Source organism: Myotis daubentonii, chromosome 16 (assembly GCF_963259705.1).
Source record: "Myotis daubentonii chromosome 16, mMyoDau2.1, whole genome shotgun sequence".
Classification (NCBI taxonomy): Eukaryota; Metazoa; Chordata; class Mammalia; order Chiroptera; family Vespertilionidae; genus Myotis; species Myotis daubentonii.
The window spans coordinates 54,330,734-54,345,928 of NC_081855.1; the positions used below are offsets into that span (position 1 = coordinate 54,330,734).

The 15,195-nt window shown below is 53.4% G+C and overlaps 1 protein-coding gene across 10 annotated transcripts in view; it reads left to right on the forward strand.

Moving 5' to 3' along the window:
- The first annotated feature begins 10 nt into the window (after positions 1-10).
- Positions 11-15,195, forward strand: part of TMEM94 (transmembrane protein 94) — a 31,404-nt gene continuing 16,219 nt past the window's right edge. For 3 of the 10 annotated variants that reach the window (XM_059671218.1, XM_059671220.1, XM_059671223.1), the window contains exons 1-2: positions 11-136; positions 9,206-9,336. In XM_059671218.1, the coding sequence (XP_059527201.1) occupies positions 9,313-9,336 (24 nt within the window). In that variant the 5' untranslated portion in view covers positions 11-136; positions 9,206-9,312. Of the gene's footprint in view, positions 137-8,362; positions 8,548-9,205; positions 9,337-12,554; positions 13,027-15,195 lie in introns of those variants that run through there. The other 7 variants (XM_059671213.1, XM_059671216.1, XM_059671222.1 and 4 more) reach the window with 5 other exon arrangements.

The window sequence follows — 15,195 nt, forward strand, 5'->3', positions numbered from 1 at the left end:
GAAGGGAGCCAAGCCCCCTTAGAGTTGCCAGTAACAGACATGGCTGCGGCCCTTGGAGGAGGGGACGCGAAGTGAGGAGGGGGCAGGGAGGGGAGTGGAGTGGACGCAGGCGAGGAGGACAGACCCCCGGGCCCGGGTAAGTACCAGAAGGCCCGAGGCCCGAAGCCAGGGAGCAAGGGGGCGTGGGCGCCGCCTTCCGCCTCCTCTGTATTCTTGGCCCAGGCCATTGGAGTCTGGGGTCTGCACCCAGGGAAGGGCCTGGGGGAATCCCTTCCGAGGGGGTGTCCGGGGACTGGCTCTTGCCTCCAGCTCCTGGTCGCTTCCTTCCCTCGGCTGCTCACGCTTGCCCTCGGCACTGGTGGGGCCCATTGAGTGTCCCGCGTCCAATCTGAACCTCCCGCCAACAAAGAGACCCTGCCCCCGGCTTGTCGGCTTGTCGGCTTGTCGCCGGGCCCTGGCCCAGAGGGCTTTCAGCACGGACGTCTCGTGTGTGTATTGGCCCCTGCGAGTCCCCGGCCCCCGCCCCACCGCGACCCCAACACGGACTGCTGTCTCCCCTGCGCGCGCCCACAGCTGCCGCCCGGCCCTGCTGCTGGCTGCGCCCCTGGGTCCCCTCCCTACGCATGGGCCTCTCTGCCCCGAGCAGCGACGTTGCAATTTGAAGCATGCCCTGCTTTTTTTGTTTTTTTTTTCTTTTCTTTCTACCTTTCCAGACTCGTTTAAAGACTCATTCGAAACAACCCGAGGAGCACAATCCTTGGCATCCTCTAAACCAGCGGTCCTCAACCTGTGGGTCGCGACCCCTTTGGCGGTCGAACGACCCTTTCACAGGGGCCGCCTAAGACCATCCTGCATATCAGATATTTACATGACGATTCATATCAGTAGCAACATGACAGCTACGAAGTAGCCACGAAAATAATTTTATGGTCGGGTCACAACATGAGGAACTGTATTTAAAGGGCCAGAAGGTGGAGAACCACTGCGGGAGTCTAAACTGATTTCGGCGCTGTGTTCCCCTTCCTCTGCCACACACCCCTCCTGTCCGGTTCTTACAGTCAGGCCCTCGGGTGCCACGGGGTGAGCCCCCCTGCCCGGAGCCCCGGTCGGATCCGAGGGGAACCCTGCTCTCCTTCCCTTGGTGTGTAACAGGCTGGCTCCAGCATGTTCATTGACGCGGTCACGTGATGCTACTCCCACTCTCCGGAGTTTTCATGCGCCTCTTGGGGGAAGAGGGAGGGAGCTCTGCACTGGATCTGCTCCCCTCCTAGGATGGGGGTTTGCGTATTGGAGGAGAGGGTAGTGTTCTCGTGCTTTATCCAGGACACAGCTTTCGTGGCAAAGCTCGGTTATGCCGGGGCACTCGCAGAGGATGGAAGTGAGGAGAGGCGAGGTTTTTTGTTTTTAACACATGTATATTTCATGTGCTATGATTAAGCAATGATTTATTTAGTACTAGAGGCCCTCGCAACCTTGGCTTTGTCTGGAAGGTCATCCAGAAGGTCATTCGGCTGTCTGGTCTAATTAGCATATTTGCTCTTTTATTGTTATAGATGTCACCAAAAACATGGGCAATAGCTATGGACTTCAGTGTGGAGTCTTCTATGTATCTTATCTGTGAGCTTTGAACTCTGAGAAGAGGGGAGTTTCAACGTTTTTATTTTACAGATGTGGAGATGAACGGTTGGAAGAGGCAAAGAGGCAGGGCCGGGCTCACCAACAGCACAGGGTGAGCTAAGTCCGGATCCTTGAGTTGTTTATCTACTAGAGCCAGGCGTGAGCCGAGGAACTCAAGCTCCCTAACTTCTCTGGGCCTTTGGCAGGGTAGTTGGGAGCATTAAATGAGATGGTATATAAGGGATCTCCAGCCTGGGGTCTGGCACTTACTAGGTTTTTAAGACATGTTTGCAGTCATTAATGTTATAGAACCAGCAGGTAGGTAGTTCATTGGCGGATTTCTTGTATAAATATTTCTTGTGGTTTCTCTCTCTCTGTGTTTTGGGCCATCAGTGATTACCATAATTCTCAGGGAAGGCAGGGAGGGGCGGAGTCAGGGCCAGGTAGCCTCTTCCTCCATTTCCGGGAGCCACCCTGGTGTCATTGGCGATGTTCTTGACGGCACGTGCTGTGTGAGAGCAGGGCAGAGGCCTAGGAAGGGTGAGAACCCCTGAGGAAAGAACTATCACTGGGTTAGTATTCCAACGGGCCGTTTACATTTCTTTAAAAAAGAAAACAACAACGGCACAAAAGAATCAAATAAAAGGGATCCGTGGATTAACACATTTTGAAAATCACAGTGAAGACCAGAACGCATCAGAACGTAGACTGTCAGTAAGCCTGTCACTGGGGGTAGCGTCCACTCCCCAATGCTCTGCAAGTCTTATTTTAGCTGCCATGTTAGCTTTAGCTGCCTTGCTCGCTGGTTCTTTTTGTCAGAACTACAGAAAGGAGCCCTGGCTGGTGTGGTTCAGTGGGTTGGGCACCATCCCGTGCACAGAAAGGTTCAATTCCCAGTCAGTGCACATGTCCAGGTTGTGTTTCTCTCCCTTCCTCTCTCACTAAAAATCAATTAAAAATCTTAAAAAATAAAATAAAAAGAACGACAGAAAGGAAAACTATTTGTAGTTGGATACCATGGAGAAGTGCATTGACCAGGGAGGTGGAGTACAGACCACCCCCTTGATAATCAGCTGCCAAATAATTGAGAGTTAACTGTCCTTGAACCCCTACCCGCACCCTGCCCCTTGTTTGTGGTGACCCGACATCAGAAGATTAGACGGGAGAGCCAGGACTGGGCCTTGAGATGCAAGAAAACAGAAAGCCCTTCACATTTCTATTTTGAGAAGTTGCTAGGGAGAGCCAGCTCCAAGTGTTGGGAATCAGCCTTTTGGAAAGCTTAACCCCTTCAGGACTAATGAGAAATGAAGGCGGCAATCCTTGGTTCCCCCCCACGCCCACCCCCGCCATGCTCTTTCCTCAATGCTGGGCTTGGGGGACAATTTCTATAGGGAGAGGGAGTAGTGCTAATGTAAATATTACGTACACCCCAGGCTTCATTGAACCTCATTTGGCAAGTCAAGTATGGGCTCCTACCCAGCGGCTGGAGCCGGGAAGACACAGAGACTCTAAACCAGAGGTTCTCAACCTGTGGGTCGCGACCCCTTTGGGGGTGGAAGGACCCTTTCACAGGGGTCGCCTAAGACCATCGGAAAACACATATATAATTACATATTGTTTTTGTGATGAATCACTATGCTTTAATGATGTTCAACTTGTAACAATGAAATTGGGGGTCCCCACAACATGAGGAACTGTATTAAAGGGTCGAGGCATTAGGAAGGTTGAGAACCGCTGCTCTAAACCCTTTCCTGGCGTTCAGATGAGAAGGTTCTAGGTCATGGACGGCACTTCTCTGCTGGTAGATGTGTGTTAATATATATTTTTTCTTTTTTATTGACTTTGTTGGGGTGACATTGGTTAATGAAATTATATAGGTTTCAGGAGTACAATTCTATAATCCATTAGTATGTCAATATATTTTTTTAATCTTGTTATCGTGTCTGTGTTGTTTCCGGGACAGTGGTTTTCTTTACTTAAAAAGATAGGCTCCTTTAAAGATATTGTTTGAATCCCGGTTTCCCAGGAGGCCCAGAGTTGTTGACAATAGCGCAGGTGAACTAAAGGACACAAAAGCTAGGCCATGGCTGTGGCAGGAACGCTTTTCTTCCGAATGGACCTGCCAGCCACATTGTGTGGTTTGGTTGATAATCAGGGGTTGGTGGAATAATAAGCTTTGCAGAGACAGTAGTAAACAGTCGGTCACATGGCGTGGTGAGTAGGGGAAGGGCCAGATTTAGCTTCGCACAAGGCCTGCATCAGCCTGAGCACATCTCACACGGATGGCTTTGGGTTTTGCTAGCTCCTAAGGCCAAAAGTGACCGAGTAATCAGATGAATCCAGTTTCCTTAATTTCAGGATCCTCTTGAAAAAGAGACTCACGGTAGAAGCCTTCCTTAGTACGACAGAAGAACAGTGGGAAACACTTGGAAAAGATGCATACTGGAGAGACTCAAAGGTGTCTTTAAGTAGATCATAAAACATCCTAAAGTTGTCACGGAGCATCTTTTCATATGCTGAAGCCACAGGATTTCTTAGTTTCTAATCTCTCAGGGTCAGAAAAGACCATAGAAAGTTATCTCTTTCTCACCCTGGCCGGTGTAGCTCAGTTGGTTGAATGTCATCCCATGCACTGCAAGGTCAAAGGTTTCTGGGCAGGGCACATGCCCAGGTTGCAGCACATGCTCAGGTTTTGGTTTGCCCCCTGGTTAGGGTGCAAACAGGAGGCAACCAATCGATGTTTCTCTCTCTTTCTCTCCCTTCCTCTCTCTCTACAAAAATCAATAAAAACATTTTAAGAAGCAGTGTTTTGTTTTTTTCTTAAGTCTTCTCTTATTTGCTATCTGATGTATTTCTTATCTTTATAATTTTCCAGCCTCTGCTTAGATCTCTGCAGTGATAGGGAACTCATTGCCTCTTAGGGCAGCCTATTTCTATTAAAAAAAAATACAGTTCTAATTATGTAAAGCATATAGCTCATATCGAGTCCCAAACTGCCCCCTTGTCTCTTCCCCGAGCTGACCTAGTCCCTGTTTTAAGAGCTGCCTGAGTGAGCCTGGCCCTTCTTCCTCCCGGCAGCCATCACACTCAGCCGAGGGGTTTGGTGTCCTATCTAAGCATCTTCAGTTCTTCCCACCATTTCTCATGCCGTAATTTCTCCCATCTGACTGCTGCTGTCGGCAGCATTCCAGTTTTGTCAGTGTCCTTCTTAAAGTGTGTGCGTAAAATGAACAAAATATTCCAGGTGGGAGCATTTTGGTACGGATAGGTACGGATAGGTACGGAAATCAGACTTAGCCTCTCTTTCCAGGGACATGGCATATCTGTTAACGAGGCCTAACTGCGAATGAAATTTGGACAGCCATGCCACTTGAATTGAAATTCCTTTTATAGTAGTCTTACACAATGGCTTTTGAACCTAAACGCAGGACTTCATATTGAAACGATTACAGTTAAATTGAACCTATGAGATTTGGCCCATTATTTCAGCCTGTTGAGATCTTTTTGGATCCTGACTTTAGTCTACTTTCCAGGTTTATGCCATCCAAGAATTTGATTAGCATACCATCTGTTTCCTCACTCAAGTCATTGATCAAATTATTGACTAGGACGCCACCAACTTAGAACACTGAGGCTTGTTATTAAAATCCTTCCCTCGCCTCCCCCCCAAAAAACCTTCCCCCATGCCCAGCAGGTGTGGCTCAGTGGTTGAGTGTCAAACCATGCACCAAGAGGCCACCGGATTTCCGGCTTGATCCTCAGCAGGGGCCGTACAGGAGGCAGCTGATCTATACTGATGTTTCTCTCCTTCTCCTTTCCTCTTTCCCTAAAATCAATAAAAACAAAAACCTTCCCCCAGCAGAACATCAATCCATCCATTAGTACTCCTTGGGCACAGCATTTGGATGAAAACAAGTCCACCAAATTGTGGTTTTGGTATGTTGGGCGTGGCTAGAATGCAAGCTCAGCTAATGAAGATGATATTAGAAGGGCTAAGAAGGACAGTCCACCCCTTACCTCACCTTCAACCTGAACCTTGGGCCCCCATTCAGTTCTTTTTTATGCTAGTTTCTGAGTTTAGGCGCAGGAAGCATCCAGCCATTTATTTTCATGGCTTGTTTGCTGCCTTCCACTCTAACCAGCATCTTTCAAAAAGGCTCCTGCATTTCTTTGGTGCCTTTGTGGGTTCTTGCTTGGGTTGCTCTCCCTCTTCTCACTCAGACTTTCTTAAGGGCAGAGTTCAGGCCTTGCTTCTTTTGGGAGCGATCCCTGGCTCCCCCACCCCCCACTGACCTCTTTCTCCCAGATACCCCGCAGCACTTATTTGCAATTCTCATTTAGTATTTTAATGCCAGCTTGAATTTTTGTTATCATTTTTCACAATAGCCCCAAACTGGCTATATTATGTAAATCCCTTGAGGGAAGGGACCACATCTAATATTCTCTGAAAACATGATCATTCCTTACACTTATTAAATATATGCAGTATTTTCTTTTATGAATCATGTTTTTTTGTGTTCTTAGAAATCTCTGCTTATCCCAAGATACCCCCCCCCCCCATATTTCTTCTAGAAGTTATATAGTTTTAGTTTTTACATTTAGACATGTGATCTGTTTTGAGTTTATTTTTGTGTGTGGTATGAGGTGTGAGTCAAGCTTTTTCATATGCATGGGTCTATTTCTGGCCTTTCTTCTCTGTCCCATTGAGCCGTATGTCTCTCCTTACACCAATGCCATAGGTCTTGATTTCTGTAGTTTTATATAAGTCTTAAAATCACGCAGTGTAAGTCCTTTGTTTTTCTTTTTCAAAGTTGTTTTGAAAAAGAGAAGACAAAAATCATTTACCTTTCCATATAAATGTTAGAATCAGCTTGTCAATTTCTACAAAAATGTCAGCTGAGACTTTGAGATCGTATTGAATCCATAGGTAATTTGGGGGATAGTTGACATCTTAATACTGAATCTCCCAATCCATGAACATGGTATATCTCTCCATTTATTTAGGCCTTCTTTAATTTATCTCATCAGTAAACAGGTCTTATATGTATTTTTGTTAAAGTCATCAAGTATTTCATGTTTTTTGTACTATTGTGATATTTACATTTTTTATTCTATATTTCATAATAGCCCGTCAACATTTAATTTATGTTTGTATTTTGACCTTGTATTCTGCAACCTTGCATGTTTATTTGTTCTGATATCTTATTTGTGTATTCCTTAAGATTTTTTTATACATACAATCTAGTCTTTTGCAAATACAGTTTTACTTATTTGAGTACAATCTTTATGCCTTTTCTTTTTCTTTTCCTTACTTTTGAGTCCTCATTTTTCACCTCAGCAGTACTTTGATCATATTTCTTGTTTGTTGGTAACAGTAATGACCACTATGTATTAAGACCTACTATGGCCCTGGCCGGTGTGGCTCAGTTTTTTGAGCCTCATCCCCCACACCAAAAGGTCACCATTTCAATTCCAGGTCAGGGCATATACCCAGGTTATGGGTTCCATCCCAGTCAGGGTGTGGTTGGGGTGAGGGGGTGAGTGCAGGAGGCAGCAGGTCGATGTTTCTCTCTCACATCAATGTTTCTAAAATCAATAAAAACATTAAAAAGTACCTACCATATATCAAATACTATTCTAGATCCTCTGCATGTAATATTTTACATAATTCTTGCTGCACCTCTGTGAAATAGGTATTACGGTTTCCATTCTACGAACAAGGTCATTGGGGCTCAGAGAGACAAGTCATTTTCTGAGGTCAGTTAGCATTTGATACGTATTGGAGTCAGGATTTGAACCCAGGGGTATTTGGCTTTGTGCTCCCCCGTATCGTCGTCCCCCCCCCCCCCCCCCGCAGTGGGCCAGGCACTGAACTGGCCCTTTAAGGACACGGCTACTGGTTTCAGATCGGACAGTTGAGGACAGCTCTCTCCCAGAACGCCATGTATGGAGTGATGGGAAAACAGAGACTCTCAGAAACATGGCCGGCTCCTGGCTGCCCTCGCTGGACCTCTGTGGTTCCAGCTGGCCGCAGAGTTATTTCCCTTGTTCATTGCTGGCAGGAGCTATGCACAATTCCCATCCGGTGCCTTTGCCTGTGTGGCAACTACCTCATCCAGCCCCTGCTGGGATGGGGTGTCATGGGGACCTTGAGCTGTACTTGTAAACAGGGCCCCGGGCGGCCTGAGTCAGTGTGGCCTTGGGGAGAAGTGGATTCGGCCTCTCAGGATCCCATCGCAGCCTGATGCCAAGACCCAATGCCAGTGCATGGCGAGGCTGCTCCCAGCGCTGCTGTCTGCCTCTGACCCATGGGGCTTGCTCAGCTTTGAAAGCCCTGGCGGCCGAAGCCGGTTTGGCTCAGTGGATAGAGCGTCAGCCTGCGGACTGAAGGGTCCCAGGTTCGATTCCGGTCAAGGGCATGTACCTGGGTTGCGGGCACATCCCCAGTGGGAGATGTGCAGGAGGCAGCTGATCGATGTTTCTCTCTCATCGATGTTTCTAACTCTCTCTCTCTCTCCCTTCCTCTCTGTAAAAAATCAATAAAATATATTTAAAAAAAAAAAAAAAAGAAAGAAAGCCCTGGCGGGAGAGGCAGGGGTGGGCAGAGACTTGGCAGTGCAGGCCGGTGACATTGGCACTGATGCCGCCTGGTGAGGTTTGGATGGGACTTCAGAGAGGAGTTGGTGGCAGCGGAGCCTGGGCCTCCTGGCAGGGCTCCTCTGAACACAGCTTTTTTTGTTTCTAGACAGCACTTTTCTGGATCATTCTCCGGGCTTCTGACTAGCTCCTCTTAACGAGGCTTTGCTGCTGGCCCCGGGAAGAACTGGTTTAGTCAGCAGGTTCGCGCTTTCTCCAGGAGCAGCACCTGGCACCAGAGCAGATGACTCAGTGGCACTCTACCCAAACACGCCCTGGTCTGAGATCATGAAAGTGCGTTGGCTGCAGGATGGGCGGGTGAGGGTCAGGGGTCACGTGGGGATTGTAGTCGGACTGGATCGCATGTCCTGGTGGACGTCTGCCCGGGTGCCTGGTGGCACTGCCCTATCAGCAAACCACACGAGGGGCCCGGCTGTCCACGGGCATGGATGCGTTGGCACGGGTGGTGTGCGTTTCCCAGCACGTGGAAATAGATGGATGCCGGGCTCCTGGGGGCAGCCATGGGGTGAGCACGTCTTCTTTCTGTCACCTCCACTGCCCTCCCCACCAACCTCCTGCTGATTCCAGGTGTATCTAGATTCCAGTTTACCATAAAGCTTACCTTCACTTTCTAAAAAGCTGATAAGCCAAGGCCTTTCCTGCCTGAGTCAGCGAGTGAAAGCGTACAGTTGGGAGGAAACATATACGCCTCCGAAAATGAGGGTTAAAAGATGAGAAGCTTGCACCCTCTCCCCCAGCATCCTCGCCGATCGGGTGGTGGTGGGGGGAGCTGTGCTCTGGGACAGGGCTGGCCAGGCCCCTGTGGGCAGTGGCACCACCTCTCCGTCCGCCGCTCTGTCGTGTAGCTGATAGTGTTGTGTTTCGCAATAGCCACCTGCTCCAGCAGCCTGGCCTGATGTGGTTTCTTTCCCCTTCCCTCCTCCACCCACAGATGCTGTGACTGTGACAGAGTCGCCGGGGGTTTGTACATGTTGGGGCGGAGCCTTCCTTTCAGGGGTGACCACACTCACCTGGGCATGCCTGCAGCACTCCGGGCGCATGGACCTGAAGGAGAAGCGTGCGGTAAGCCACGTTCGGTTCCCTTGTGGGCATTGTCTGTGTGTCTGTTGGACTCTCCCTACTGGTGTTTGCCTGGGAGGTCCTCATCCGGGGGCTTTAAACCAAACGTGAGAGAGGGGCGGGGCTCTGGGGCCTGGGGTGTGTGAATGGTACCGTGGAGAGGGTGCTGTGCTCAGCTGGAAAGCAGAGCCTCGGGGAGCCAGCTGGGGACAGAGATGGACCAGGTGACATGACTGCGAGGGAGCAGGTTCTGATTTGGCTTGGCTCCGAGCCACTCTTTCACTTCTTGCCCAGGGGCGTGCAATTTTGTTTGTTTGCTCTTCGCTAGGGCTCTGTCCCAACCTGCTGAGTACTGTTGGGCACCGTCTCTGTGGTTAGAGAAAAGCTCCCTGGTCAGACTGCAGACACAGCTGCGCAGTCAGCTGCAGGTGAGCGGCGGGGGCCAGGTGCACCGGCTTCGCATCAGGTCCATTTGTCATCAGTTTCCCGCTCCTGGACGAAGGCTGCCCTGGAGGAGGTCCTTTCGTCCCCTGCCTGGACTTCTGCCACACTTCCAGCAGGTCCCTCTGTCTCGGACTCCTTCCTCTACTTGGCTGTCAGAGGAAGCTATTCAGAACGCAGAGCTGACCTTCTGTCACCGCTGCTTGAAAGTTGTCAGTGGCTTCCTGCCACCTGCCGCTACTCTCAGTGTGGTGGGCAGAGCCCGCCGGAGCCCCGCCTGTGGCCATCGGCCCAGCGTCCCCAGCCTCCCCTGCCTTGGGCACACACTCCACACTTAAGCAGTGACCCTAAAATGCTCCCCACCTTGTTTCCTGGGCAAACTCCTACTATTCTTTCTTCAAGACTCAGTGTAAGCATCACCTTCTCTCAATAAATCCATCGCACTTACTCACTGCATTGAATAATCTGCCTGTCCCCTGGCTCTTAGCGTAGTTCCTGGAATAGTAGCAAGGGCTTGGCAAATATTTATTCCCTTGAACTTATGGATAGTGATCTTCCAGCCAAGGAGATCTTGGGAAGTCTGGAGAGGGAGCTGTGGCCGCGGGGGATGCCTGGCTGCGGGCTGACTTGGTCAGCTCCAGGCATCACGTGCCTCTGGACCAGCTGTGGAACAGGCTGGTGGACTTGAGCTTGAGGCAGGTTTGTTCAGCCTCCTGTTCACAGCTGCTTGGTTGCTCTGCAGGGATGGCCCAGCCGTGCTTGGCACACAGGGAACGCACGCTGGCCTCTCCCCTAGCCTGGGTGCAAGGCTGCTGCATGCAGTTGCAAGGGGTGTGCGCTGCACCCCACCACCCCGAGGCTATGATGATGTGCCCCCGCGGTGGCCTGCCCGGGTGAGGCTGACTGCCCGCCAAACAGAGGGCAGCATTGTGCTCCGGTTCTAGCCTGTTGCTAGTGAACTGGGGAAGCAGGGCCCTGTGACCCAGGGGGCTGGCTTCTCTCTCAAGCCTGAGGAAGAACACTTGAGGGCCCAGGCTGGCTAGTTCTCAGGGGCCATTTTTCCTGGAGGATTTCTCTTCATTCTCCTCTTTCTCTTTCTGGATAGCTGAGGGCTGAACTAAAAAGCAGCATCGCCATCAGCAGCAGCCATACCTGTGGAACACTGCCTTTGGGTCGGTGGAACTCTAGGCCCTAGGGAGGTGGCCCCTGGCTTAGAGAGGCTTGGAGCCCATTGAGCAATTGATAGCACAGGCAGCTAATAGAACCCCTTGGGCTTTCTACCTGAGGCCCCTTGCGAGTTGTATAACTGGGCCTCTCAAGATCATCCCTGTGGCTCCTGACAGTCAGGCTTCTTGGAGGAGTGGGAGAGGGAGAGCCGTTGATGGGAAGGGGGCCTGTCATCCCTGCTATCGCCCAGGATCGGTCTGGCTGTTGCTGGTTGGTTTTCTGCACCCTGTCCCCCTTCTCTTTGTGACCTATCGCCCTCAGGGTTCCCTTAGGAGCCTCCCCCACCCCCGCCTCCTGTCCTCCAGCCCATAGTGGACTTGCTGTAGCAGCAGCGGCCTGGGTGTCTGCTTCTTAGATGCAGAGCTGCCCTTTCGGTGCAGAAAGGGGTTCCCACAGAACACGGGCCGGAGGACCCTCTGAGCTGCCTTTCCAGGGCCTCACACAGGAGGGAGAGTGTTTGCTTAGTTGTGGTTCCCAGGGAGCCGAGCCTTGTAGAGCTGAAGGGGAGCGCGACCCGGGAGCAGGGGACAGTCAGGACTCTCTCTCCTTGCAGTTTGCAAAGGCTGCCGCGGACTCCTAGGCAGTGGCCAGAAGCTGCTCCGAAGCTGATCCTGCCTCCCCCGGGCTTGCCTCAAGGAGACTTCCTGCCCTTAACCTCTGGACTGCGGGCCCCTCCTTTTCTTTCCCACTCAGCCCTGGGTTTGGAGGGGCCCCTCAGGGAGCTGGCCTAGAGAAGGGGGAGGGGAGCGGCTGGCTGGAACCTTCCCTTCCCTGCAACTCGAGATGGTGTGTGTCCTCTAGGAACCTCGGCCCTGGAGAAACAGGCTCGGGCTCAGGCCACGCTCCACGGTCAGTGGACCGTTAGGCGGCTTCCTCTCCCTCGGGTCGTGCCACCCCATCCTGGGGGCGGCCTGGATACGGGCAGAGAAGTTTCCCATACAGTCCCAGGGCCTTTTGCCCTGCTTCACCCGGGAAGTGCTGACAGCTTCCTGTGTGTCCCACTCGGCCCGGAGAGATACTCAGGCTCTGCTGCTGCTCGGGGAGGGAGCCCCAGGTCACTGCCCTCCTCCCAGCCCCAGCAGCACTTCGGCAGGTGTGACTGAATGCCCGGGCGCTCATCAGCTGCCGGCATTGGACAGCCTGCTGGGTCCCAGCACCCGCTGTGGGCAGGTGTTGGGTCCCAGGTGTGGGACTCCCCGAGGCCCTTCCTCTGGGGCCGGCTCTTCCCTCTTCCGCTGGATTCTTCCGCTCGCCCCCGGGCCCCTGCTCTGCCCTCCTGGAAGCCACTGCTTCAGACCTCTCTGTCCTTCCCTCGCCTGCAGGATGTGCTGCTATTAATAACCCGCAAGGCCCTCTCCCCTGCTTCCCGCAGCTCTGACTGTGGAGAGCCGTTGTTGGCTTGGCTCCACGCCGGGAGTCTCGGTGATTTCGGGGAGCCCTCATGATGGCAGGCTCTGCACATGGGGCTCCCACCCTTCCCCAGTGACTGGGGCCAAGGAAAGGTAGTCTGGGAAGGAGCCCAGGTGCGCCTTGATGCCGGCAGTTGCCCTGACAACAGCAGCCGTGGCCAGCAGTTCCTCCCTGCCGCCCACCCCTTGGCTGCACGTCGCCCCTCTGCTCGCCCCACAGTGGCCTCCTCTGAGGACTAGGCCAACCTCCCGGGCATCTGGCCCCGCATCTACAAACTTTCTCCTCTCAGCCCCCTCTCTCCTCCCTCCCTCTCCCTCCTCCCTGGCTGCTGTGCAGCCTGCCTCCTCCTCTCTCCTCCCTCAGTCTGCAGCGCGACTGGAAATAGGTTGAATTAATCAGCAGATTGGAGCTCCACGGGGCTGCCTGCACCGTCGCTGCAGCACCAGCTCCTCGCTCACACGCTCTCTAGCTCTCCCCTTTTCTCTCTCTCTCTCTCTCTCTCTCTCTCTCTCTCTCTCTCTCGCTGGTGTTGGAAGTTCTGTAGCTGACTCCTCGTGGCTCATGCTCTTTAAGCAGGCAGAGCTATGGATGCCCCTTCAGGGCAAGAGCAACAAAGTGAGTATGCCGGCGTGGGCGCACATTTCTGTTCCGAATGCCTGTTCCCTGCTTTGTGCGAGAGGCTTTGGGGTAGGGTGGCCACAGCCTGGATGCCACCAGAGGCAGCTCGGATTACCAGGGGGCTAGGACCATGGAAGGAGGCTGGGAATGGGAGCCAGAGAGCCAGTGTGTTTCAGGATCTGTCAGCCAGCTCCCCAGTCACCCAGAGCAGGACCGGAGCCGAGTTTCCCAGTGGGACATCGGTCTCCTGGATGCTGGGACCTGGGTCTCCATGCACAGCTGGCAGGAAGCTCTGGGTCTGGGTGCCGGTCCTCCTCGGGGCCAGTAAGGGCGCTTTTCTCACTGGACCACATGGGTCACTGAGAGAGGGGCAGCCAGAGCTGGGTCTTGGTGGCTGCAGGTGGGAGAAGATGGTGAAGGTGCCAAGGTCAGCCTGAGCCTGGAGAGTGAGGAAGGGGAGGGAGCCGAAGCTTTGATTGGCCTGGTTATAGGCAGAGTTGATTTGCGTCTGGCCAAACTCAGAAGAGATTTATCACGACTGCTAAAAACAGCCTGGTGTCTGGTGGTCAAATCTCTGCTTCAGTGATTCAGGCTTTATGTGGCCTCCCGCTTTGGGTCCCCTCCCCACCTGCGTTGGCCACGAAGGCTGTGACGGTGGGGACCTGGCACAGGAGCCAGCCAGTTCTAATGAGCCGTTATCTACTGTTGCTAAGGCCAAGGGTCAAGGGCTAAATCCATAACCTGTCTACCTGGGCCGAGGGCTGTGATGCTGCTTGCTCTCAAAACAGGTGCAGTAGGAAGGCAAAGGCGGCTGTGCTCACAGGCCTCGGAGGATCCCCAAAGGAAGGGGGTGCGGGGGGCAGGGAGGCGCTTGGGGGATCTGGCTCTAGGCCACCTGAGAAGCCTGAGGAGGGCGGCGCAGGAGAGCACAGGTGTGCTGGCTCCTTAGACTGACCCAGACGCTCGGCTCTGGGCCCTGCAGAGCTGGTCCTGTTTGGCAGCAGAATCCGTGTGGTTCTGATGCAGTTCTTTCAGCACCTGCTGCTCCCGAACCCCTGTCTCCTTGGGTGATGGGTCAGAGAGAAGCAGCCCAGCGCCTGAGGGGGGTTTGCTGCCGCCTCTCCTGACCTGGGCTTCCCAGAGCCTCAGGTTGCTCTCTCTTGGGTCCGGTGGAGCCCTGAGCAGTTAAACTAGTGGGACTGGGGTGGTTCTACCTGCAAAGCAGCAGGGTAACGGAGAAGCGGGGCCCGCCCCTCTGGCGGAGAGGCTTCCTGTAGCCATGGCTCTTGCCCCAGGGACTGCTCTGGAGGCGCCTGTGGTGGGGGTTTGGGGTTTCTGAGCACCTGCGAAGCCAGAAGTGCCTTCGGGGACTTAAGGCCGGGGCAGGTTTTCCGCCCCCTCTGGGCCCAGGCAGGCAAGAAAAGCCAACCTCAGAGTGTGCGGGGACGCTCGGGTCCTTATTCTCAAACAGACCAGACCCATCCTCGCAGTCTCCCTGCTGGTGCCCAGCCTACTCATGCTTTGAGGAAGGTTGGCAGGGCCCCCTTGCCCACCAGGCCTTCCCGAATCTCTCTGGGAAGGGCGAAGGTCTCCCACCAAGGTCTTCCTCAGCCTTGGCACTCGCACCATGAGGGAGAAAAGCGGGGCCCTGAGAGAAACACTGACTTCTCCCGGGACTGGGCCCCTCCTGCCAGGGACCTGGGATGGGTGAGAGTTGCCGGTGGGTCGGTGAGTGGCTGTGGCCGTCGGGTAAGCGAGGCTGGGCATGGAGAGTAGGCTGGCTCAGCAGGCTGTGTCCTTGCCCAGGGCCAGCCTGTACGGGCAAGCATTTTTGGGGGCGGCATGTAATTACAAAACGACTTATTTTTCCTTGCCGCGCTGTCTCTAATCGTTAGTCTGGAGTTGGTGCCCCTGGCCAGACACAACATGCGGGGGCGGACGTGCGCAGTCAGCTCTGCAGGCCCCCTCCCGCCTCCGCTGGCCCTGCCCCGAGCATCTGCCATCCTGGGGCCCATCCCTCCCGCACCCAGACCTGGACAGCAGCAGCGCTCAGCTGCTAGGAACCTGGGGCAGAGAGAGCGAGCAAGTGGGCGGCTGGGCAGGAGGAGGAGGCCCTGGGTTTGGGGTGGCTGGGGTAGGCCGCAGGTGTCAGGACAGCCACACAAG